General features: G+C 36.6%; 1 protein-coding gene across 1 annotated transcript; it reads right to left on the bottom strand.

The window, feature by feature from the left end:
- Positions 1–13,212: 13,212 nt before the first annotated feature.
- Positions 13,213–14,297, bottom strand: LOC121023564 (olfactory receptor 2T1). Its single transcript, XM_040465518.1, has one exon. The coding sequence runs from the start codon at positions 14,176–14,178 to the stop codon at positions 13,213–13,215; it is 966 nt and encodes a 321-aa protein (XP_040321452.1). The 5' UTR covers positions 14,179–14,297.
- Between the last annotated feature and the right edge of the window lie 10,370 nt (positions 14,298–24,667).

Here is a 24,667-nt window from a genome sequence, read left to right as displayed (position 1 = left end):
TAACAATTTTTAAGTGTACAACTTAGAGATATTTAATACATTCCCAGTGTTGTGTAATTATCGTTGCCATCAACCTGAAGAGCTTTTTCATCATCCCAAATACAACTTCTATATCCATTAAATAGTAACTCATTATTCACTTGCTCCAAGACTCTGCTAATTTCTAGTCTATTTTCTGTCTCTGTGAATTTGCCTATTTTATGCATCTCATTAGAATGCAATCATGACATATCTTTTATGCTTATTTCACTTATCATAATGTTTTCAATGTTCATCCATGTTGTGGCCTATATCAGAAATGTATTCATTTTCAAGGCTGAATAGTATCACATTATTTGTAAATAATCACATTAAAAAAAATCTCTTTGTGTGTTGATGGACTCTTGGGCTATTTCCACCTTTTGTTATTGTTAATAATGTCATCATGAACATTGGTTAAAAGTATCTGAGTCCCTGCTTCCATTTTCTTTGAATATATACCTAGAAATGGAATTACTGGATCATAGATTAATTCTGTTTAACTTTTTGAAGAACTTCCAAACTATTGTCAACAGTGGCTGCAGCATTTTACATTACCACCAGCAACCCACAAGGGTTTCAGTTATTGTACATTTTTGGCAACATTTATTCTTTTCTTTTTTTCCCCATCCTACTGAGTGCAAACTAGTATCTAGTTGTGGTATTGATGTGCATTTTACTAAAGACTAGTAATGTTGAGCATCTTTTCATATGCTTACTGGCCATTTCTACATATTCTTTGGAGAAATGTATCAGTCTCATTTTTTTAATTGGGTTATAATATTTATTTATTTTGTAGTTGTTTGCTGAATTTTAGTAGTTCTTTATATAGTCTAGATATTAATTCCTTAGCAGAAATATGATATGCTTATATATATATATATATATATTTTTTTACGTTTACTTATGTTTGAGACAAGGAGAGACAGCATGAAGGGGGGAGGGTCAGAGAGAGAGGGAGATACAGAATCTGAAACAGGCTCCAGGCTCTGAGCTGTCAGTACAGAGCCTGATGCGGGGCTAGAACTCATGAACCGTGAGATCATGACCTGAGCCGAAGTCGGATGCTTAACCGACTGAGCCACCCAGGTGCCCCAAGATATGCTTATATTTTGTTAAATTTTGTGAATTACGGTTTTTTCCTCTTGATAGTGTCCTTTGACAAATACAATTTTTTAATTTGATTTAGTCCATCTTATCTATGTTTTTCAAGACAAGATAACTAAGTCTACTTTGTTGAGGATTTTTATCATGAACAGATGCTGTACTTTGTTAAATGCTTTTTCTACATCTATTGAAAGAATCATATTGTTCTTATCCTTTCTTTTATTAATGTGGTATAGAATGTTGGGTGATTTGTAAATATTGAATGACCCTTGAAGCCCAGGAATAAATTTCACTTGATGGTGATGAATGATCCTTTTAATGTATTTTTAGATTCAGTTTGCTAGTGTGTTATTGAGAATTTTTGCATCCATATTAATCAGGATTATTGGCCTGTAGTGTTCTTTTTTAGTGGCATTTTCATGTGGTTTTGGTATTAGGGCCTCATAGAATGAATTTGGAAGTTTTCCTTACATTTCCATTTTTTGAAATAACTTTAGTAAATTAGGCATTATCTCTTTTTTAATTATCTGGTAGAATTCCACTGTGAAGCCATCTGGTCCTGGACGTTTGTTTGTTGGAAGATTGTTTATTATTGACTAAATTCCTTTGCTGGCTATTGATTTGTTCAACTTTTCCATTTCAACCTGCTTCAGTTTTGATAGTTTGTGTATTTATAGAACTTTTTCCATTTCTTCCAGGTTGTCCAATTTGTTGACACATAGTTTTTCATAATGTTCTCATAGTGTTTTTTGTGTGTCTCTGTGGTGTTGGTTGTTATTTCTCTTCTCTCATTTGTGATTTTTTTTTTCACTTGGGTAATTTCTCTTATCATTTTAATAAGTCTAGACAGAGGTTTATTAATTTTGTGAAATTTTTCAAAGAACAAACTCTTGGTTTCATTGATGTGTTGCAGTTTCTCTTTCTTTCTTTTTTTTTTTTTTTTTTTTGTTTCTGTATGATTTACTTATGCTCTAATCTTTATTATTTCCTTCCTACTGTTGGATTTAGGCTTTATTTGGTGTTCTTTTTCTAGCACCTTCACTCATGAAGTTGGATAATTTAATTTGAGATTTTTTCTTACTTCTTGAGGTAAGGCTTTATTATTATATACTCTCCTTTTAGGACCACTTTTGCTGATCTCAAAGGTTTTGGGCCATCTTGTTTTCATTTTCATTTGTTTCCATGTATTTCTTATTTCTTCTTTGATTTCTTCATTGACCTTTTTGTTATATATTAGCATGTTGGTTAATCTCCATGTATTTATGGTTTTTCCAAATATTTTTTCTTATGGTTAACTTTTAGTTTCATAGTGTTGTGGTCAGAAAAGGTGCATGGTATGATTTCAGTATTTTTATATTTGTTGAGATCTGATTTCTGACTTAATGTGATCTATTCATGAGAATGCCCATGTGCACTTGAAATAATCTGTATTCTGCTGTTTTACTGTAGAATGTTCTTAATATATCCATTAAGTCCATCTGGTCAGTTATGTTTTTCAAAGCCTTTGCTTCCTTGTTCATTTCTTTGTTTAGATAATCTGTCCATTGATATAAGTATGGTGTTGAAGTTTCCTAAAATTATTGGAATATTATAAATCAGTTATTTTGTGTTTGTTATTGTTTTATATATTTGGTGATTTCATGTTGGGTCCATAAATATTTATTATTGTAAGATATCCTTGTTTTATTTTCTCTTTTATTATGATATAGTGGACTTCTTTATCAGTTTTTAAAGTCTTTGTTTTAAAGTCTAGTTTTTCTGATATAAATATTGCTACTCCAGTCTTCGTTTGACATTCATTTTCACGATAAATATCTCTCCATCCCTTCATTTTTAATCATCAGGAGTCTTTAAGTCTAAAATGCGTCTCTTCTGGGGCACCTGGGTGGCTTAGTCAATTAAGCATCTGACTTTGGCTCAGGTCATGATCTCATGGTTTGTCAGTTTGAGCACCGTGTTAGTCCTGTGTTGACACCTCAGAGTCTGGAGCCTGCCTCGAGTACCATGTGTGTGTGGCTCGCCCTCTGCCCCTCCCCCCACACTTCAAAAATAAGTAAACATTAAGTTTTTTTTTAATGAGTCTCTTGTGTGCAGCATAAAGATGATCTATTTTTAAATCCATTCTGACACATTATGTCTTTTGATTGAGCATTTAGTCCATTTACATTGACAGTAATTATTGAAAGACATGTATTTATTATTAGTCATTAGTTGTTTTGTTGTTATTTCTGAATATTTTCTCTAATGATTTCCCACCTTTGGTTGCTTACCACTGAAAGAATCTCCTTATATACCTCTTGCAGGGCTGGTTTAGTGGTCACAAAGCCCTTTAGTTTTTGTTTCTCTAGGATGCTCTTTATCTCTCCTTCTACTCTGAATGATAGCTTTGCTGAATAGAGTATTCTTGGCTGCAACTTTTTTTTTTCCATTTAGTACTTTGAATGTATCAGGCCACTCCCTTTCTGGCATGTCAAGATACTGTTGATAAATCTCCAGCTAGCTTAATGGATTTTTCTTCATACTTTAAAGATTTATTTTTCTCTTGCTGATTTTAAGATTTTTTTTATCACTATATTTTGCAAATTTAATTACAATGGGCCTTGGTGTTGGCTTGCCTTTGTTGATTTTGAAGGGAGTTCTCTGTGACTCCAGGATCTGGATGTCTGCTTCATTTTCCAGATTAAGGAAATCTCTGTTAACACTTTTATCTCTGTGGTAATGGTGATCCTGGTGTCTTCCTCTCTTTTCTCAAGTCCAGTGCATGCCCTTTAATCATTGCTCTAAATTTTCCATCAGGAATGTTAATTATATCTGTTTTGCTTAGATCTCTGGGTGTGCCCTTATCTTGTTCTTTAATTTGGGATAAATTCTTCTGTTTTCTCATTTTGTTAAATATCTTCCTTCTTGGGTCTGATAAAAAAGCCAGTATTGTATCCTGTCCTAAAAGTAATGTCTTTATGAAGAAGATGTCATGTAGTTCCCAGGGACTGGTGCTTAAGGCAGTACCTCCAGTGTGTTTTGCATGTGCTCTGCTGTTGTGTTATGCCTACACTATCCTTCAAGTCAGTTGTCTGCAGAGGCTCTCTTTGCATGTAGTGGGTAGTGTTTGGTCTCTGGCCTGAATGTGGCAAGTTTTAAATAAGCGTGCTTTGGTATGCTTGTGAAATCCATCTGTCACAACCTCCACCACTACTGAGGACCTGAAAAACTGGTCACAAGATGTAGCATGGGCAGTTTTGCTGGTTTTGTAGATGATGGGCCTGTCTCCCACGGACTATGGCAAGAGTGAGTGTGAAGGTCTGAAGCTTAGTATAAGCAAGTTAGGCATCCAGAGTACCCACTGTACTGCTTCTTACAGGTGGCTCTGTAAATGCTGACAGATAGAGAAGGGAAATGGTGCCAGCCAGCTCCCTTGTTCCAGGAGAGGCACTACTATGCACCCTGCCTCTCAGGGAAGCATACCAAGAAGAATGAATAGTCACCTATAGTTTGTTCCAGGTGTTTTTTAAGATTGCTGCTTCCACATTGTCTGCCTCAAGGTTGTTTGCCTGTCTTCTGTCTAGGAGCATCAAAGTGCCCGCTGGGCTCTATCAAACCATACCTGCTGACTTTTAAAACTCTAGACTTTAGGGTTGATATAAATATGTTCGTTGCATTATTACATTGCTTATAAATATGTTCATTGCATTACATGTAAACATCTTAACTCAGATCTCAGGAGTGAACCTGTTGTGATGAGTACCAGGTATAGTATGGAAATGTTGAGTCAGTATATTCTACTTGTGAAACTAATATTACTCTGTATTTTAACTAACTGGAATTTATATAAAAATTTAAAGGAGTCATTCATGAATTTAGGATAGAAAGAATTACTTAAACAAGACAGAAAAATTTAACTATCCAACTCTCAATCTTGGCTCAGATTATGATCTCACAGTTTGTGAGATCAAGCTCAGCATGGGGCTCTGTTTTGTCAACCTGGAGCCTGCTTAGAATTCTCTTTTTCTCTCTCTCTGTGCTCCTCCCCTGCTTGCTCATTCTTGTCTCCTTCTCAAAGTAAATAAATAACATTTAAAAAAATACAATAGGGGTGCCTGGGTGGCGCAGTCGGTTGGCGTCCAACTTCAGCCAGGTCACGATCTTGCGGTCCGTGAGTTCAAGCCCCGCGTCGGACTCTGGGCTGATGGCTCAGAACCTGGAGCCTGTTTCCGATTCTGTGTCTCCCTCTCTCTCTGCCCCTCCCCGGTTCATGCTCTGTCTCTCTCTGTCCCAAAAATAAATAAACATTGAAAAAAAAAATAAACAGGAGAGTTGTTTAAAAAAATAAATAAATAAATAAAAATAAATTAAAAAATACAATAAATTTAAAATATTTTAAAAAATAAGTTAAAGACTTGAATAGACACATCACATAGAGGATCTGTAAATGATAAATCAATGAAAAGTTATTCAGCCTCAGAGAGCCTGGTTGGTTCAGTTCACTAAGTGAACTGTTTTTGGCTCAGGTCATGATCTCATAGTTCATGAGTTTGAGTCCCACCTTGGGCTCCACAACTGGAATCATGGAGCCTGCTTGGGATTCTCTCTCTCTCTCTCTCTCTCTCTCTCTCTCCCTGTCTCTCTCTCTTCCTCTCTCTCTTGACCCTGCAAAACACATGCTGTCTCTCTCTCCAAAAACACAAAACAAAAACAAAAAAAGGATACCTAGGAAGATGGTGGCATAGGAGGACGCTGGGCTCACCTTGTCCTGCAGATCACTTAGATTCCACCCACATCTGCCTAACTAACCCAGAACCACCAGAAGACTAGCAGACCTGATTCTTCAGAGACAAGCATAGACAAGAGGCCCACGTAAGAGAGTAGGAAGGGTGGAGAGGCAGTGTGCATTACATGGACTGGTGGAAGGGAGCCAGGGTGGTGTAGGGGGCAACATGCAAGGCAAGGCAGAGACCCCGAAGTCTGGTTTGCAAAAGCAGAGGGGCTGAACTCTGTGAGTTCTGACAGCCAGCTGGACTTAACATCTGGAATGTTAAAAGTCAACAGCTCTGCTCTCGGAGAGCAGGGAGGGCGAGAGGACACCAGGAGGGAAAGTTGTTGAGCCCCGGAAGGAGAGTTCAGATCGGGGGTAGGGGGGAAGGCACCGGCAAAAGCATTTCCCTCTCCCATCCCCCAGCAGAAATTCCAAAAGGAACCAGTTCCCATCACCAAACTTGCCTGTACTGCACAAACACCCAACTCTGTGCTTCTGTGGATCCATCCTTCCAACACCCATGACTCCTTACTGCTGCTGCAGGGCCCCTACCCAGGGCATCACAGATGGCAACGCTAACTAAGCCTGCTCCTCCCACCCCTGTGCACCTTGAGGATTGACACCGGCTAATACGCCCTTGGCCAGATCCCATCAAAGCAACACCACAACCCTGGAAGTGTGCAAGTAGCCCAGACAAGAGCCACACCACTCCACATTGAGTTCTGCCCCTGGGAGAAGGGAAGATAAGGTGCACACCAATCTGACTGTGGCCCCAGTGGTGGGCTGGTGGCAGACATCAGGTCTGACTGCAGCCCTGCCCACCAACACAAGGTACTCAGGACAGCAAAAGGGAAGAGCCCTGCAGTTTGAAGCTACTGCAGGGACTACACAAAATGACAAAACAGAAGAATTCTCCTTAAAAGAAACTCCAGGAAGTGCCGACTGCTAACAAATTGATCAAAAACTATTTAAGCAATATAACAGAAGAAGAATGTAGAATAATAGTCATAAAATTATTCGCTGGGCTTGAAAAAAAGCATAGAGGACAGCAGAGAATCTATTGCAATAGAGATCAAGGGACTAAGAAATAGTCATGAGGAGCTAAAAATGCTATAAATGAGATGCAAAATAAAATGGATGTGACCATGGCATGGAATGAAGAGGCAGAGGAGAGAATAGGTGAATTAGAAGATAAAATTATGGAAAAAGAGGAAGCTGAGAAAAAGAGAGATAAAAAAATTCAGGGTTATGAGGGGAGAATAAGAGAACTAAGTGATGCAATGAAATGGAACAATATCCATATAATAGGAATTCCACAAGAGGAAGAAAGAAAGAAAGGTTGGGAGGTGTACTTGAACAAATCATAGCTGAGAACTTCCCTGATCTGGGGAAGGAAAAAGACATTGAAATCCAAGAGGCACAGAGAACTCCCTTCAGACATAACTTGAATCGATCTTCTGCACAATATATCATAGAGAAACTGGCAAAATAAAAGGATAAAGAGAAAATTCTGAAGTCAGCTAGGGATAAACACACTCTAACTTATAAAGGGTGACCAGTAAGACTAGGGGCAGACCTTTCTACTGAAACTTGGCAAGCCAGAAAGGAATGGAAGGAAATCTTCAATGTGAGGAACAGAAAAAATATGCAGCCGAGAATCCTTTATCCAGAAGGTCTTGTCATTCAGAATAGAAGGAGAGATAAAGGTCTTCCCAAACAAACAAAAACTGAAGGAATTCATCACTACTAAACCAGTCCTCCAAGAGATCCTAAGGGGAACTCTGTGAGTGAAATGTTGCAAGGACCACAAAGTACCAGAGACATCACTGCAAGCATGAAACCTACAGACATCACAATGACTCTAAATCCATATCTTTCTATAATAACACTGAATGTAACTGGACTAAATGCTCCAACCAAAACACATGGGGTATCAGAATGGATTAAAAAAAAAAAACAAGACGCATCTAACTGCTGTCTACAAGAGACAAATTTTAGACCTGAGGACATCTTCAGATTGAAAGTGCGGGGATGGAGAACTATCTACCATGCTACTGGAAGTCAAAAGAAACCTGGAGTAGCCATACTTCTATCACACACTAGACTTTAAATTAAAGGCTGTAACAAGAGATAAAGAAGGGCATTATATAATAATTACAGGGTCTATCCATCAGGAAGAGCTAACAATTACAAATGTCTATGCATGAAACACGGGAGCCCCCCAAATATATGAAACAATTAATCACAAACATAAGCAATCTTATTGATAAGAATGTGGTAATTGCAGGAGACTTTAATACCTCACTTACAACAATGGATAGATCATTTAGACACAGGGTCAGTAAAGAAACAGACCCTGAATGAAACATTGGATCAGATGGATTTGACAGATATATTTAGAATTCTGTATCCCAAAGCAACAGAATATACTTTCTTCACGAATGCACATGGAACATTCTCCAAGATAGATCACATACTGGGTCACAAAACAGCCCTTAATAAGTATAAAAGACTTGAAGTCATACTATGCACACTTTCAGACAACAATGCTAGGACACTTGAAATCAACCACAGGAAAAAGTCTGGAAAACCTCCAAAAGCATGGAGGTTAAAGAACACCCTACTAAAGAATGAATGGGTCCACCAGGCAATTAGAGAAGAAATTTAAAAATATATGGAAACAAATGAAAATGAAAATACCACAATCCAAATGCTTTGAGATGCAGCAAAGGCAGTCCTAAAAGGAAAATACATTGCAGTCGAGGCCTATCTCAAGAAACAAGAAAAATCCCAAACACAAAATCTAACAGCACACCTAAGGAAAATAGAAGCAGAACAGCAAAGACACCCCAAAACCAGCAGAAGGAGAGAAATAATAAAGATCAGAGCAAAAATAAACGGTATAGAATCTGAAAACAAAAACAAAAACTGTAGAGCAGATCAATGAAACCAAGAGTAAGTTTTTTTAAAAAATAAACAAAATTGATAAACCTCTAGCCAGGCTTCTCAAAAAGAAAAGGGATATCACCCAAATAGATAAAATCATGAATGCAAATGGAATTATTACAACCAATCCCTCAGAAACACAAGTAATTATCAGGGAATACTATGAACAATTATATGCCAACAAACTGGACAACCTGGAAGAATGGACAAATTCCTAAGCAACCACCCATTTCCAAAACTCACACAGGAAGAAATACAAAACTTGAACAGACCCATAACCAGTGAAGAAATTGAATCAGTTATCAAAAATCTCCCAACAAATAAGAATCCAGGACCAGATGGCTTCCCTGGGGAATTCTAGCAGACATTTAAGGCAGAGATAATACCTATCCTATTCAAGCTGTTCCAAAACATAGAAAGAGAAGGAAAACTTTCAGACTCATTCTATGAAACCAGAAAGCTTTTGTTCCCTAAACCAGACAGAGCCCCACAAAAAAAAAAAAAAAAAAACAAAAACAAAAACAAACAAAAAAAAAAAAACTACAGGCCAATATCCCTGATGAATATGGATATAAAAATTCTCAACAATATACTAGCAAATCGAATTTAACAGCATATATAAAGAATTATTCACCATAATCAAGTGGAATTCATTCCTGGGCTGCAGGTCTGGCTCAACATTTGCAAATCAATCAATGTGATCCATCATGTTGATGAAAGGAAAGATAAGAACCATATGATCCTGTCAATCGATGCAGAAAAAGCATTTGACGAAATTCAGCACCTTTCTTTTTTTTTTTTTTTAAATTGTTTTTTTCAACGTTTATTTATTTTTGGGACAGAGAGAGACAGAGCATGAACAGGGGAGGGGCAGAGAGAGAGAGGGAGACACAGAATCAGAAACAGGCTCCAGGCTCTGAGCCATCAGCCCAGAGCCCGACGCGGGGCTCGAACTCACGGACCGCGAGATCGTGACCTGGCTGAAGTCGGACGCTTAACCGACTGCGCCACGCGGCCCCCCCTTTTTTTTTTTTTTTTTTTTTTAATCAGCACCTTTCTTAATAAAAACCATCGAGAAAGTCGGGATAGAAGGAACAACCTTAATCATCATAAAATCCATTTATGAAAAGCCCACAGCTAATATCATCCTCAATGGGGAAAAACTGAGAGCTTTCCCCCTGAGATCAGGAACATGACAGGGATGTCCACTCTCACCTCTCACCTCTGGCTACTCCAGCTTTCTTTTGGTGACCATTAGCATGAGAGATGGTTCTCCATCCCTTTACTTTCAATCTAAAGATGTCTTTGGGTCTAAAGTGGGTCTCTTATAAACAGCATATAAATGGATCTTGTTTTCTTATCCATTCTGCTACCCTATGCCTTTGATTGGAGCGTTTGTCCATTGACATTTCAAGTGAGTACTAAAAGGTATGAGTTTATTGCCATTATGTTTCTTGTAGAGTTGGAGTTTCTGGTGGTGCTCTCTGGCCCTTTCTAGTCTTTGTTGCTATTGTATTTATGTGTTTTTTTTCTCCCCTCAGAGAGTCCCCCTTAAAATTTCTTGCAGGGCTGCTTTAGTGGTCATGAACTCCTTTAATTTCTCTTTGGGAAACTTTTAATCTTTCCTTCTATTTTGGATGACAGCCTTGCTCAATAAAGAATTCTTGGCTGTATATTTTTCTGATTCAGCACATTGACTATCCTGCCATTCCTTTCTGGCCTGCCAAATTTCCATGGATAGATTTTGCCACAAACCTGATCTGTCTTCCCTTGTAGGTTAGGGACTGTTTTTCCCTTGCTGCTTTCATGATTCTCTCCTTGCCTGAGTATTTTGTGAACTTGATTATGATATGCCCTGTTGATGGTTGATTTTTTTCAATCGAGTGGGGGTCCTCTGTGCATCCTGGATTTTGATATCTGTGTCTTTCCCCAGGTTAGGAAAGTTTTATGCTATGATTTGCTCACATAATGCTTCTATCCTCATTTCTCTCTCTTCCTCTTCTGGGACCCCTATGATTCTGATGTTGTTCCTTTTAATGAGTCACTGATTTCTCTAATTCTTAAATCACGCTTTTTTGCCTTCATCTCCCTCTTTTTTTCTGCTTCATTGTTCTCCATAATTTTGTCGTCTATATCACTGATTTTCTGCTCTGTCTCATCTATCCTTGCCACCATGGCATCAATTCAAGATTGCAGCTCAGTTATAACATTTTTTATTTCATCTTGACTAGTTTTACTTCTTTTATCTCCTGAGAAAGGGATTCTAATATATTTCTGACTCCACCTAGTAGTATTCTTATCGTGATTCTAAATTCTGGTTCAGATTACTTGCTTGTATCTGTGTTGTTGAAGTCCCTGGCTTTCGTTTCTTCCTGCTCTTTCTTTTGGGGTGAATTCCTTTGTTTCATTATTTTGAAGGAAGAAGAGAAATTGATAAGGTAAAAATATAAAATTAAATTAAAAATTAAAAACAACACACACACACACACACACAAAATCAAATAAATGATGCCAGATTCTAGATGGGTCTGTGTCTGGTTATTGAAAGGAGTTTGATAGATTAGAGAAAAAGGAGAAAAAAGGAAAACATTTGAAAATTTGTGAAAATGAATGCAATTAATTAGAATAAAATAAAATGTTGGATGTAAAACAGAACTTGAAAAATTTACAAAAATTAAAAAATATAGTAGAAAAAATAAAGAAAAATGTTTTGAATAAAAATTGAAAATAAAAATAATTTTTCCTCTTTCTGTATTCAAGAAGAAGAAAAGAAACAATAAAGAAAATAATTGAATAGATGAACTAGCTAAAAGACTGAAATACAATTGAAATTATGTCAGGTTTACTGTATGTCACAATTTATTTATCTATGTCACCACCAGTGAGCTTTTGAATAGCTTCTATTTTTTTTCTGTTACTATGTATCTTTTGGTAAAGATTATGAATACATGTTTGTTAGTAATTCACCTGAGTGTGTTTATTCTGTGGTGCAGAGAACAGATATGTTCAGCTTTAGTCACTGTTGCTTCATACCATGTGGTAGGGATTAAAGCTGTTTGCTTGATTGCTTGTTTGTATTTTATTTTTATTGCTTTCCCCCATTGGAATGTAAACTTTTTTGAGTATAGGTGCTTTATCTATCTTGCTCACAGCTATGATGAACAAATGAATGCCTGGACAAATGAGTGAGAAAGCTATATCTGAAAGATATAGTGTTCAATCAACCACACTTCTTTTTTGCAATCCAGTGAACTAATTTAAAATGTTACTATACAGAAGTCCCTCACTTCCCTGATCCTCACTGTTATCATCTGTAATTACAACTCTTAGTATGTGCTTTATTTTTATGAAGTTATTAGATGATGATGAATGTATGTGAATTTTTAAGTTTTAGAGAGATTAGTATGATTGATTATGATTATTAATAATTTCATAAAGTAACACCTATGATACTTAAGTAAACTTCTTATATAATCAAATGCAACATTGAACATGTTTTGCTGTACACTTATTGTCCTCAATTCTTGGATCATGGGGAGCATGAATATGGAATATAAACAAACTTCTACTATCCAACTGTTGTATGGTTAACCCTGATGACATTGTGACATATTTGAAAATTCACTTTAGTACCCTCCCAAACCATACTCCTGTATGTTTAGTAAATGCTTAGGCATATAATATCCTCATGTTGCCTTTTTTGGGCAAGGTTCTTTGCTCTCATCCATGAATGTTAACTTATCTGACAAATAGTTTTCACTTATGTGTTGCAAATAAAAGTTAAATACTACATTTATACTTAAAGTAAAACATGCCTAATTATTGCAGGAGTATAATGGCTATTAAAAAAAACAAAACAAAACTATATTCAGTGACTCTTCCTACCAACTGAAAAACTGGAACAAACAGAGAGCTACACAACTATCTTCCTAAAGGCTATGTCAGGTATTAGTCTTCAAAACAGAGAAGATAATATTTCTCTTATACTTAGATGGTAAGTATAATTATACAGGAGTATCACATATACAGAAATTACCATCTTCCCTCCTGCACTCTTCAACACAGTTCATGCAATTTAAAATTGCATGCAATTTATTTTTATCTCTAAAACGTAAAAGCTTCAAGCAAGATTTTTTTTTTATTTCTTAAAAACACTGGGCATTTATTTTGAATGCAAGTGAACAGGTCATAATAAATGGAAGATATAAGAAAGGAAAGAAGAGATGAAGGAATGAAGATTAAGAGGATACATTTCTTATATTGCTCTTTTTCTTTTCCTTTTTCTTCTTCTCCATAATTAAACCTTCCTTCCAGGTTAATCCTTCATTAAGAGCATGCCCACAATGTCCACAAAGGCTCCTATTTGTCATCCACATGAGAAGAAGACATTGTCAAAACACATCTCTTGACACTTTTTGTGTACATTTGAACCTGCCCATTGCCCTCTTTAGAGCTCCAGTCACATCCTTGTTCCTCAGACTGTAGATGAGTGGATTCAGCATTGGTGTAAGGATTGTGTAGAACACAGAGAAGACTGTATCCTGGGCTGGGCTATGGTAAGAGTGTGGCAACATGTAGGTGTACATGGCAGCCCCATAGAACAAGGTCACTACTGTCATGTGAGATGAACAGGTGGCAAATGCCTTCTTTCTTCCCTCAACTGAACTCATGTGGTGGACTGTGGTCAGGATTTGGGCATAAGAAGCAATCACCACAGAGAAAGGAATCAGCAACATCAGGACACAGCACACATACATTACTGTTTCATAGAGGGCTGTGTCTGCACATGCCAAACTCAAGACTGCAGGTGCCTCACAAAAGAAATGGTTAATTTCCCGGGAGTTGCAGAAAGGAAAGGTCATGGTTATGGGAGTTAGAAGGAAGCCATCCAAAAAGCCTCCAAACCAGGAACCTGCTATGATCATCCAACAGACCTGGCGACTCATAAGGACAGGGTAGCGAAGGGGGTTACAGATGGCCACATAGCGGTCATAGGCCATGAGGCCCAGTAGGAAGAACTCAGCTCCCACAAGGGTGAGGTAGAGGAAGTGCTGAGCTGTGCACCCCATAAAGGATATGGTTCTTTGACCCAGCAGATAATCAACCAGCATCTTGGGCACAATGGTGGAGATGTACATCATGTCAATGAAGGAGAGATGGCTGAGAAGGAAGTACATAGGAGTGTGCAGTCGTGAATCAGTGTGGATCAGGAAGATCATAATCCCATTGGCCATCAATGCAGTGAAAAAGATGATAGAGACAATGGCAAAGAGAAGGCCTGAGATGTCCTTCTTGTTGAACAGTCCCATCAAGGTGAAGTCTGTAGAGGATGTGTTGTATACTTCCATGGATCCCATGATGGTGCTGCTGTGACCTAGAATCTTCCAAATAAAATGAGAATATTCGCAGGGAATTAATATAAGGACATATAGGTTGATTGTTAAGTAAAAACTTGTAAAAGTCTGAAGAAAATACCTAAAAATATTTCCTTACAATTTTGATGCTGATATCTATCATTTAATCTATTATAGAATGTTTTTACATAAAATTGATCACCTTAAATGAATAATTCTTTAAATACATTTGACAAGATTATGTCAACAGATGCTATTGTACTATAGTGATACATATAACAACAAATAGGGTATAAACCATATTGTTATTCTGTTAAACATACCCTAGTCTGGTGGTGTGCATGTGTGTGTGCGTGCACGTGTGTGTGTGTGTATATAACTACTATGTTAGTTTAAATTGGCGTCCTTATTAAATGAATCTTTTTTTAAGTTTATTTATTATATTTTGAGAGAAAGGGAGAGAGAGAGAGTGAGCAAGGGAGGGGCAGAGAGAGAAGTTGAGACAGAATCCCAAGCAGGCTCCACATTGTGCAGTGCCTAATGCATGGCTCCATCCCACAAACCATGAGATCATGACCGGAGCCAAAATCAGGAGTCAGACCTTCAACTGACTGAACCACCCGAGTGCCCCAAAGGAATCATTATCATAATCAACAATACCACCATCTTAAAAATATCCCAGCACTGATGATAAGTAGTCTATCTCTGCCATTTAGCTACAAATGAGTGATTGTCAATGTGGACTGTGAGAATTTGAGAATTATGAGTATTCTTTTGATACCATTTCATCTGTGTTGCAGACAAAATTGTATGGGAGAAAATGGGAAATAGAAACCACTCTTGCAAACTCAGAAAAAAAAAAGAGGCAATCACTCTTGTAGAATTATTTTTATTTTTAAGAAATAAATTTAAATTTAGGATGATGAAGAATTGGCATTAGGATTATGTATTAGCATCAGCATTCGCTATTTATTAGTATTTAGTGTTTGCAATTAGGATTCAGAGGAAATAACACAGGGACATACATGGTTAGCCATAAACCACCTGCTATTTTTGGAAATTGAATTTTTTTCATATAGATTGGTAATTAAAAATACTGATCATATTTTACTTAATTTCAAGTGGTGATAAAAGAAAAAATCTACAACAAGCTTTTTGAAAGTTAATTATTATTTTTCATATGTTTAACATTAAGTATGTCAAGGTAAGATATATTTTACCAATGTGTTTTTAAGGTAGATTGACCAAACTAATCCATTCCTGTAAATATTATACAAATATGAGCATTTGAATTAATTGCACAGAAAAGAAAATGCTATTAAGAATAATTACAGGGGCACCGGGGTGGCTTAGTCAGTTGAATGTCTGACTCTTGATTTTTGGCTCAAATCATGATCCAAGGGTGGTGGAATCAAGCCCCGCATTGGACTGCATACTGAGTATGGAGAGAGATTCTCTCTCTCTCTCTCTCTGCTCCTCTTCCCTGTTGTGCACACTCTCTCTACCTATTCCATCTTATTTAAAAATTTAAAAAGAATAATTAGAAAAACACTATAAAGAGTTTACTTTGTGCCAAGTTCTTCATTTCGATTGACTTGTTGAGCTTCACAATAAACCTAAGAAGTGAGGAACTATAACCCTCATTTCACTGATGGCAGAATTGTGAATAATGTTCTTCTGGTCACACATACTCTTAATGGCAGGGATGTTTGGACCAGGCAGCCTCAAATCATTCTGTGTTCCTACCTACAATCCAAAAAATTAGGCATTTACATTATCTGTCAAATTAAATGTGCCAACAATGTAAATCTGTGAATTTTTTAACTATATGCAATAATTAATATTGCTAATGAAAATATGTCATAATTGAGAATATACCGCACAAATTATTATACTCAAGACTGCTGTTTTTAATAGAATAAACTCTATTTTTCTATTTTATCTTTTTATGTGTATGAATTTCAAACTATTTGAAACACATTTTATAAATTTCCCTGACACCATATACCATGTCATCATCATTTCCAATCGGCCTCATTTCCTTTACCTTTCTAATTAAAATATGTATCTAAAGGGAAAATGCTGTCAAGTTTATGGAATAGCCTAAATATAAGTTGTATTCTGTTTCCACACCTTTCACATTTTCAGTCTAACTCTTATGATGCACTAAATTCCCAGTAACAGAGGCAAAATTATGTATTCCTTTACAAGGTCAAGTAGTTTTCCCTGTTCATCATTCACATGCATTCTAAAATATTTTTAAAATATCTATCTTTCTGTTTTTTTTTTCTCTATCTCATCCTATAGTCCTAGCATAACAAAGGCAAACTCTAAAGTCTTCTCTATTTTGCATCTGGCTGGCCTTACTCTCCTTTTTGCACGTAAAAGTTCTAAATGGTCAGAGAGCAAGTCCTGTTTGGTTAAATCTGCTATTTTACTATGAGGAAACATGATGAGAAGGACCCATACTTATTAAATTTCTGCTGAGGACAGATTATATTACTTTGTTATGGTTAGTACAAATGAAAATAATCAGAAAATGTCTAGAATAATTATGTGACCTTATACAGGAATTTTCTTCTGCAATATTATAGTAGACATAGAGTAAAGCAAAATTTAGAATCAGATGAATTGAGTTATTCTACTCATGTTAATGCTGTTACCTTGGATTCTCTCCCCCAAACACTCTGAGTCTCAGTTTCCATTTATATTAGATTTATTTTTTTAATTTTTTAATGTTTATTTATTTTCAGAGAGAGAGAGGGAGAGAGTGAGGAGACAGAGTGAGTGATGGAGGAGCAAAGAGAGAGGAAGACACTAAATCTGAAACAGCCTTCAGGCTCTGATGTCAGCACAGAGCCCGATGTGGGGCTCGAACTCAGGAACCATGAGATCATGACCTGAGTTGAAGTGGGACACTTAAACGACTGAGCCACCCAGATGCCCCTAGATTTAGATAATATAATATACAGGGCTACTCTATGTATCAAATGAGAAATTCTTAGATGAGAATATTTTATACAATGCAAAGTAAAATGCCAATGTTTTACCCATATATGTTAGTTATTTAAAAACTATTGGTATGTGAGAATCTCCAATTTCTTATTTAAGTAGTCCACATATTCAACTAAAATACATGGATTTGAATTGCAAAATAGTCTTTGAATTCAATTCTATGGGCTCTGGAATTCCTGGCAAAACTATTTCAGCCATTAAATTCTATATTTTTTCTCTAATTATGTCTTCACTTGAAGGAAATCTCCTTTAGCATAAATTCTCAGAAATATGTACATCACATTTAAGCCTGAAGAGAATCTGAACATCTATGAAAAGCATATATATGCTTGGGCTGGAAATTATGAGAACATAAGAAAAAAGTTATTAAGTAGCACCAGAGTGGCTCAGTAAGTTAAGCATCTGACTCTTGACTTCAGCTCAGGTCCATGGGTTCCAGCCTTGCATCGGGCTCCATGCTGATAGTATGGAGCCTGCTTGGGATTCTCTCTCCTCTCTCTGCCTCTCTCTCTCTTTCTTTCTCTTTCTCTCTTTCAAAATAAATAAATAAATAAAATTGAAAAAAAGACAAAAATATTAAATGAAATTGACATGTCTTTATTGGATGAAATTGTTTTCAGAACTTACTTAAATTATATTTGTTACACTATATCACAAATTTTTAAAAAATGTAATACATTTATTTTATCTTGACATTTGCAAATATTCCCTTATTTTGTAAGGAGTACACATTTGATTGAGTAGAGATGTTTGAAATTACTTCTCCTACCTAACTTGAAGTCAGGATATGATTCTTGCTCAGGCCTGGGATGATCACTAAGCCCATCCTTTTAATAAAATTACAATGGAATCTCAAAGTTGTAAGTTGCAGCCTTTCCCTGATTCTATATGACCACTGGTGAACTTTCTGCCAAATGAAAGAACATACTTCATGTTCTTTCAGTGCAACAGGTCCATTGCTAGGAAGCTCTGTGCTCACTTGCATTAAGAATTGCAACTTCCATCTTTGGCTTCTAGATCTACTCAGAAGCAGCTTCTTCCCTTTTTAACTTTCAGCCTTTCATAATGTGAATATGGTTATAATCTTTCTTCATGCTTTTCTGTATCAAGCTTCCTGATTACCATATGAATGCACTCATGAAGACCTTGCCAAAATGCTCAAGTTTCAGACACTAACTTGAGATGATCTTTGACAATGTCCATTTTAAAACGCAATATCTCCATTTCAGCAACTACTTCATGTGAAGCTTTTCCGATGCAGAATACACTAAGAATATTACTTTTATATTTTTATATCAGATTAATCACACTGTTGACACATTATGTACACATTAAAACTCTTCTGGTTGAATTATTATATGAGAGTTCTCAAGCCAGGTCAATTCTTAGTTGTGCAGGTTTTTTTTAATGTTTATTTATTTTTGAGAAAGAGAGAGACAGAATGTGAGTGAGGGAAGGGCAGAGAGAGAGAGAGAGAGAAAGAGGGAGGGAGAATCTGAAACAGGCTCCAGGCTCTGAGCTGTCAAACACGGAGCCTGATGTGGGGCTCAAATCCATGAGCTGTGAGATCATGACCTCAGCCCAAGTCAGATGCTTAACTGAATGAGCCATCCAGGAACCCTCATACTTGTGAAGTTTTTAAAATAAATGCAAAACCTTACATTTAACCCTAAATCTTCTTTATATTTCTAAATTCTGCAAAAATTGTAATCATCCATAATCAAATCAAATTGAATAAGAAAGACATAATTATTAGACAGTAAAATGTCAATGTAATCAGACAATTTCACCAAGTGTCTATTATTCTTTACAACATCAATCCAAGAAGTGACTTAGAACTATATTCCTTTGTTGACCATGTAGTCCTCCTTCCAGAACCTCTAAAGAGATCACACACTTGGATAACCATTGGATAACCATAATTAGAGAGACCCACTCTTTCTGAATAAAGTTTATTCCATGGTATGGTGGACATTTAAAAAAAATGTTTCTGAACCACTATCAGAGTGGAACTGTAAATCATTATGGAAGAGTGATATGTAAAATGTTTGCATCACTGACAAGGCAAGAGCTCTGAGCTTGAAGTCAGAGGACCTACAGGAGTCTGCCTATGTGTCATTAAGGCAAGTACCTCCATCTTCCAAACTTCAGTTTTCTTTTCTGTAAAAAGAGTGCAAGGATACAAATACAATCATTCCAGTGCTGGTGGTGATGGGAGCTCCAGCAGGGAATTAGGAAGACTTTTCATAATTGATGCCGTATAAACTAAGACTAAATGCAAGTTTTTCATTTAAATTTTCTGTGTCTTTCCAATAGTATTGCCCTTTTCCCATCCAATTAATAAGGTCAATTTTTGCTTAAGTCATTAAAAAAAGAAAAAAAGAGAAAAGGAAAGATTTTGCTAAGATCATGTACACACAGACATAAACAGGTATTATTAGGAAAGAATATTCTTTGCACTGTTCCACTCAATAGCACCATTACAACTGTATATTTGAAATGCATTCTCTAGATAATTTCCAGAAATAATTAAACAAACAGTCTGCTTCTCAATGTATTTGAGGTGGGGGATGTGGGGCAGTCATTACCTCACTAAGTTTCCACCTGAGATTTGCAGACCATGAGTTGTAGACAGCCCTGTCTCCATTTCCTTAAATTTAACTTGCATAAGTCTTTGATTTATTGAGACCCTTAAAAAATGTTGTGGAAGCTCATTAATTTCCTTATTCACCAAATATTGAAAGTGTCATTTGAAGACCCAGGCTATGTGCTCATCAGCATTTGATTAGTCACCTGTGATCTTGGTGGACACCTTCAATAGACCTGGATTTTCATTAAAGAAATAGGGATTAACAATAAACAGAGTTGGTCTAGTATTTCAGCAGCCCCTAGATAATCACTAAATTGCTTAACTCTAATAATGAATTTTGCATTGTGCAGAAAAACTTCAAACTATTTAATCCAACCATTTAATTTCCAAAGAGCTTCAAAATGATTTATTCATTTACCCAATATCTTCCCATTTTAACCCCATCAATTTACAATCCTCAATACTTTTCTCAGGCATGCAATTTGAATGCTATGTATTAAAAGCAGCTTGCTGCACACATTTCTTGGTATGCGTAAAAGAAGGGAATGCACATCATCAATATAAAAAATCACCTGATGCCTAAGTTTATACTAAACTTAGGTCCAACTAAGATAATCTCTGTCACTTACTTAGAGGTGAATCCTCTCCACACAGTCATTCAGAGTAGGGTGCGTTGTTCAAAGGTAAAGACGGTCATACAAAATTTGTTAAAAATGAATGAATGAGTAAATGAATGAATGAATTAATTAATTAATTAATACATAAATACAAAAAAAACTCAGCAGGAAAGCATAAGAACTTTCTATAACTAATAAAGAAATGGGAAATGAACAAAGACTTCAGAAAACAGAAAGTGATCTGTCACTAGAAGAGAAATTATTAAGTTTAATGGATTTGATTTATCCTCTAGTTTATGTTAACAAATTAAAAACACAAAGCTATTCACAGTCATAGGTATCCATGGTAGGAGAGATTTCAAGATCTGGCCAGTCTGTATGCCCAGATGTCTGCTGCATGAAAATCCAGCACACAGAGGTTTTTAATTTGTATTTATGTACTTGAATTTTCTGAACTATAGACTAAAAGTATCCTTAGCAACTGGTGATGGAATTAGCACAAAGAGATATGCACAGCAAGTTATCAAGAGCTATTTTGCAATATAACTCTGCAGAAGGAAGTATCATTAAAAGAAAATTCCCATCCTAAAACTCCTGAGACATTTTGCAATGCCAGGACAAATCATACAAATTTTCCATTCTTCTATAAAGGTGTGTTAATTCTTGCATTCTATCTTTACAAGAAAATAGCTAGAAACCAAAAAGAGACAACTATGAAAGATTAAGAAGGAAAAAAATTGCAGACCATTAAAGAATGCTAAATCATCTCCGGGTGTTCTGTGTTTGGATTCCCTAGCACAAAGGGAATACCCAGAGTGAAAAGAGGAAGGAATTTAAAGTTTTATGACAACGACAGAAAATGAGGTGCTTTTAAAAAGAGCACATCTCATCCCTATGGATTTCAGTATATATTAATGAGACATATTTGTCACAGCTAATTAGAATTGTATTCATGGGGTGGAAGAGAGTGAGCCCTAAAGTCATATTGGGCTTTGAAAAAATGTTTCTTTTTTTTTTTTATGAAATTTATTGCCAAATTGGTTTCCATACAACACCCAGTGCTCATCCCAAAAGGTGCCCTCCTCAATACCCATCAACCACCCTCTCCTCCCTCCCACCCCCCATCAACACTCAGTTTGTTCTCAGTTCTCAACAGTCTCTTATGCTTTGGCTCTCTCCCACTCTAACCTCTTTTTTTTTTTTTCCTTCCCCTCCCCCATGGGTTCCTGTTAAGTTTCTTAGGATCCACATAAGAGTGAAACCATATGGTATCTGTCTTTCTCTGTATGGCTTATTTCACTTAGCATCACAACCTCCACTTCCATCCACGTTGCTACAAAAGGCCATATTTCATTTTTTCTCATTGCCACGTATATTCCATTGTGTATATAAACCACAATTTCTTTATCCATTCATCAGTTGATGGACATTTAGGCTCTTTCCATAATTTGGCTATTGTTGAGAGTGCTGCTATGAACATTGGGGTACAAGTGCCCCTATGCATCAGTACTCCTGTGTCCCTTGGATAAATTCCTAGCCGTGCTATTGCTGGGTCATAGGGTAGGTCTATTTTTAATTTTCTGAGGAACCTCCACACTGCTTTCCAGAGCGGCTGCACCAATTTGCATTCCCACCAACAGTGCAAGAGGGTTCCCGTTTCTCCACATCCTCTCCAGCATCTATAGTCTCCTGATTTGTTCATTTTGGCCACTCTGACTGGTGTGAGGTGATACCTGAGTGTGGTTTTGATTTGTATTTCCCTGATAAGGAGCGACGCTGAACATCTTTTGATGTGCCTGTTGGCCATCCGGATGTCTTCTTTAGAGAAGTGTCTATTCATGTTTTCTGCCCATTTCTTCACTGGGTTATTTGCTTTTCGGGTGTGGAGTTTGGTGAGCTCTTTATAGATTTTGGATACTAGCCCTTTGTCCGATATGTCATTTGCAAAGATCTTTTCCCATTCCGTTGGTTGCCTTTTCGTTTTGTTGGTTGTTTCCTTTGCTGTGCAGAAGCTTTTTATCTTCATAAGGTCCCAGTAATTCACTTTTGCTTTTAATTCCCTTGCCTTTGGGGATGTGTCGAGTAAGAGATTGCTACGGCTGAGGTCAGAGAGGTCTTTTCCTGCTTTCTCCTCTAAGGTTTTGATGGTTTCCTGTCTCACATTCAGGTCCTTTATCCATTTTGAGTTTATTTTTGTGAATGGTGTGAGAAAGTGGTTTAGTTTCAACCTTCTGCATGTTGCTGTCCAGTTCTCCCAGCACCATTTGTTAAAAAGACTGTCTTTTTTCCATTGCATATTCTTTCCTGCTTTGTCAAAGATGAGTTGGCCATACGTTTGTGGGTCTAGTTCTGGGGTTTCTATTCTATTCCATTGGTCTATGTGTCTGTTTTTGTGCCAATACCATGCTGTCTTGATGATGACAGCTTTGTAGTAGAGCTAAAGTTTGGGATTGTGATGCCTCCTGCTTTGGTCTTCTTCTTCAAAATTACTTTGGCTATTCGGGGCCTTTTGTGGTTCCAGATGAATTTTAGGATTGCTTGTTCTAGTTTCGAGAAGAATGCTGGTGCAATTTTGATTGGGATTGCATTGAATGTGTAGATAGCTTTGGGTAGTATTGACATTTTGACAATATTTATTCTTCCAATCCATGAGCAGGGAATGTCTTTCCATTTCTTTAAATCTTCTTCAATTACCTTCATAAGCTTTCTATAGTTTTCAGCATACAGATCCTTTACATCTTTGGTTAGATTTATTCCTAGGAATTTTATGCTTCTTGGTGCAATTGTGAATGGGATCAGTTTCTTTATTTGTCTTTCTGTTGCTTCATTGTTAGTGTATAAGAATGCAACTGATTTCTGTACATTGATTTTGTATCCTGCAACTTTGCTGAATTCATGTATCAGTTCTAGCAGACTTTTGGTGGAGTCTATCGGATTTTCCATGTATAATATCATGTCATCTGCAAAAAGCGAAAGCTTGACTTCATCTTTGCCAATTTTGATGCCTTTGATTTCCTTTTGTTGTCTGATTGCTGATGCTAGAACTTCCAGCACTATGTTAAACAACAGCGGTGAGAGTGGGCATCCCTGTCGTGTTCCTGATCTCAGGGAAAAAGCTCTCAGTTTTTCCCCGTTGAGGATGATGTTAGCTGTGGGCTTTTCATAAATGGCTTTTATGATCTTTAAGTATGTTCCTTCTATCCCGACTTTCTCAAGGGTTTTTATTAAGAAAGGGTGCTGGATTTTGTCCAAGGCCTTTTCTGCATCGATTGACAGGATCATATGGTTTTTCTCTTTTTTTTTTTGTTAATGTGATGTATCACGTTGATTGATATGCGAATGTTGAACCAGCCCTGCTTCCCAGGAATGAATCCTACTTGATCATGGTGAATAATTCTTTTTATATGCCATTGAATTCAATTTGCTAGTATCTTATTGAGAATTTTGGCATCCATATTCATCAGGGATATTGGCCTGTAGTTCTCTTTTTTTACTGGGTCTCTGTCTGGTTTAAGAATCAAAGTAATACTGGCTTCAAAGAATGAGTCTGGAAGTTTTCCTTCCCTTTCTATTTCTTGGAATACCTTGAGAAGGATAGGTATTATCTCTGCTTCAAACGTCTGGTAGAACTCCCCTGGGAAGCCATCTGGTCCTGGACTCTTATTTCTTGGGAGATTTTTGATAACCGATTCAGTTTCTTCGCTGGTTATGGGTCTGTTCAAGCTTTCTCTTTCCTCCTGATTGAGTTTTGGAAGAGTGTGGGTGTTCAGGAATTTGTCCATTTCTTCCAGGTTGTCCAATTTGTTGGCATATAATTTTTCATAGTATTCCCTGATAATTGTTTGTATCTCTGAGGGATTGGTTGTAATAATTCCATTTTCATTCATGATTTTATCTATTTGGGTCATCTCCCTTTTCTTTTTGAGAAGCCTGGCTAGAGGTTTGTCCATTTTGTTTATTTTTTCAAAAAACCAACTGTTGGTTTCGTTGATCTGCTCTACAGTTTTTTTAGATTCTATATTGTTTATTTCTGCTCTGATCTTTATTATTTCTCTTCTTCTGCTGGGTTGAGGCTGCCTTTGCTGTTCTGCTTCTATTTCCTTTAGGTGTGCTGTTAGATTTTGTATTTGGGATTTTTCTTGTTTCTGGAGATAGGCCTGGATTGCAATGTATTTTCCTCTCAGAACTGCCTTCGCTGCGTCCCAAAGCATTTGGATTGTTGTATTTTCATTTTCGTTTGTTTCCATATATTTTTAAATTTCTTCTCTAA

Source organism: Herpailurus yagouaroundi, unplaced genomic scaffold (assembly GCF_014898765.1).
Source record: "Herpailurus yagouaroundi ecotype Mexico unplaced genomic scaffold, PumYag 566, whole genome shotgun sequence".
Lineage (NCBI taxonomy): Eukaryota > Metazoa > Chordata > Mammalia > Carnivora > Felidae > Herpailurus > Herpailurus yagouaroundi.
This window is presented reverse-complemented; position numbering and strand designations above follow the sequence as displayed.

Excerpts from the sequence above, each read along its gene's own strand:
- LOC121023564 (XM_040465518.1), bottom strand. The coding sequence starts at position 14,178 with ATGGGATCCATGGAAGTATACAACACATCCTCTACAGACTTCACCTTG.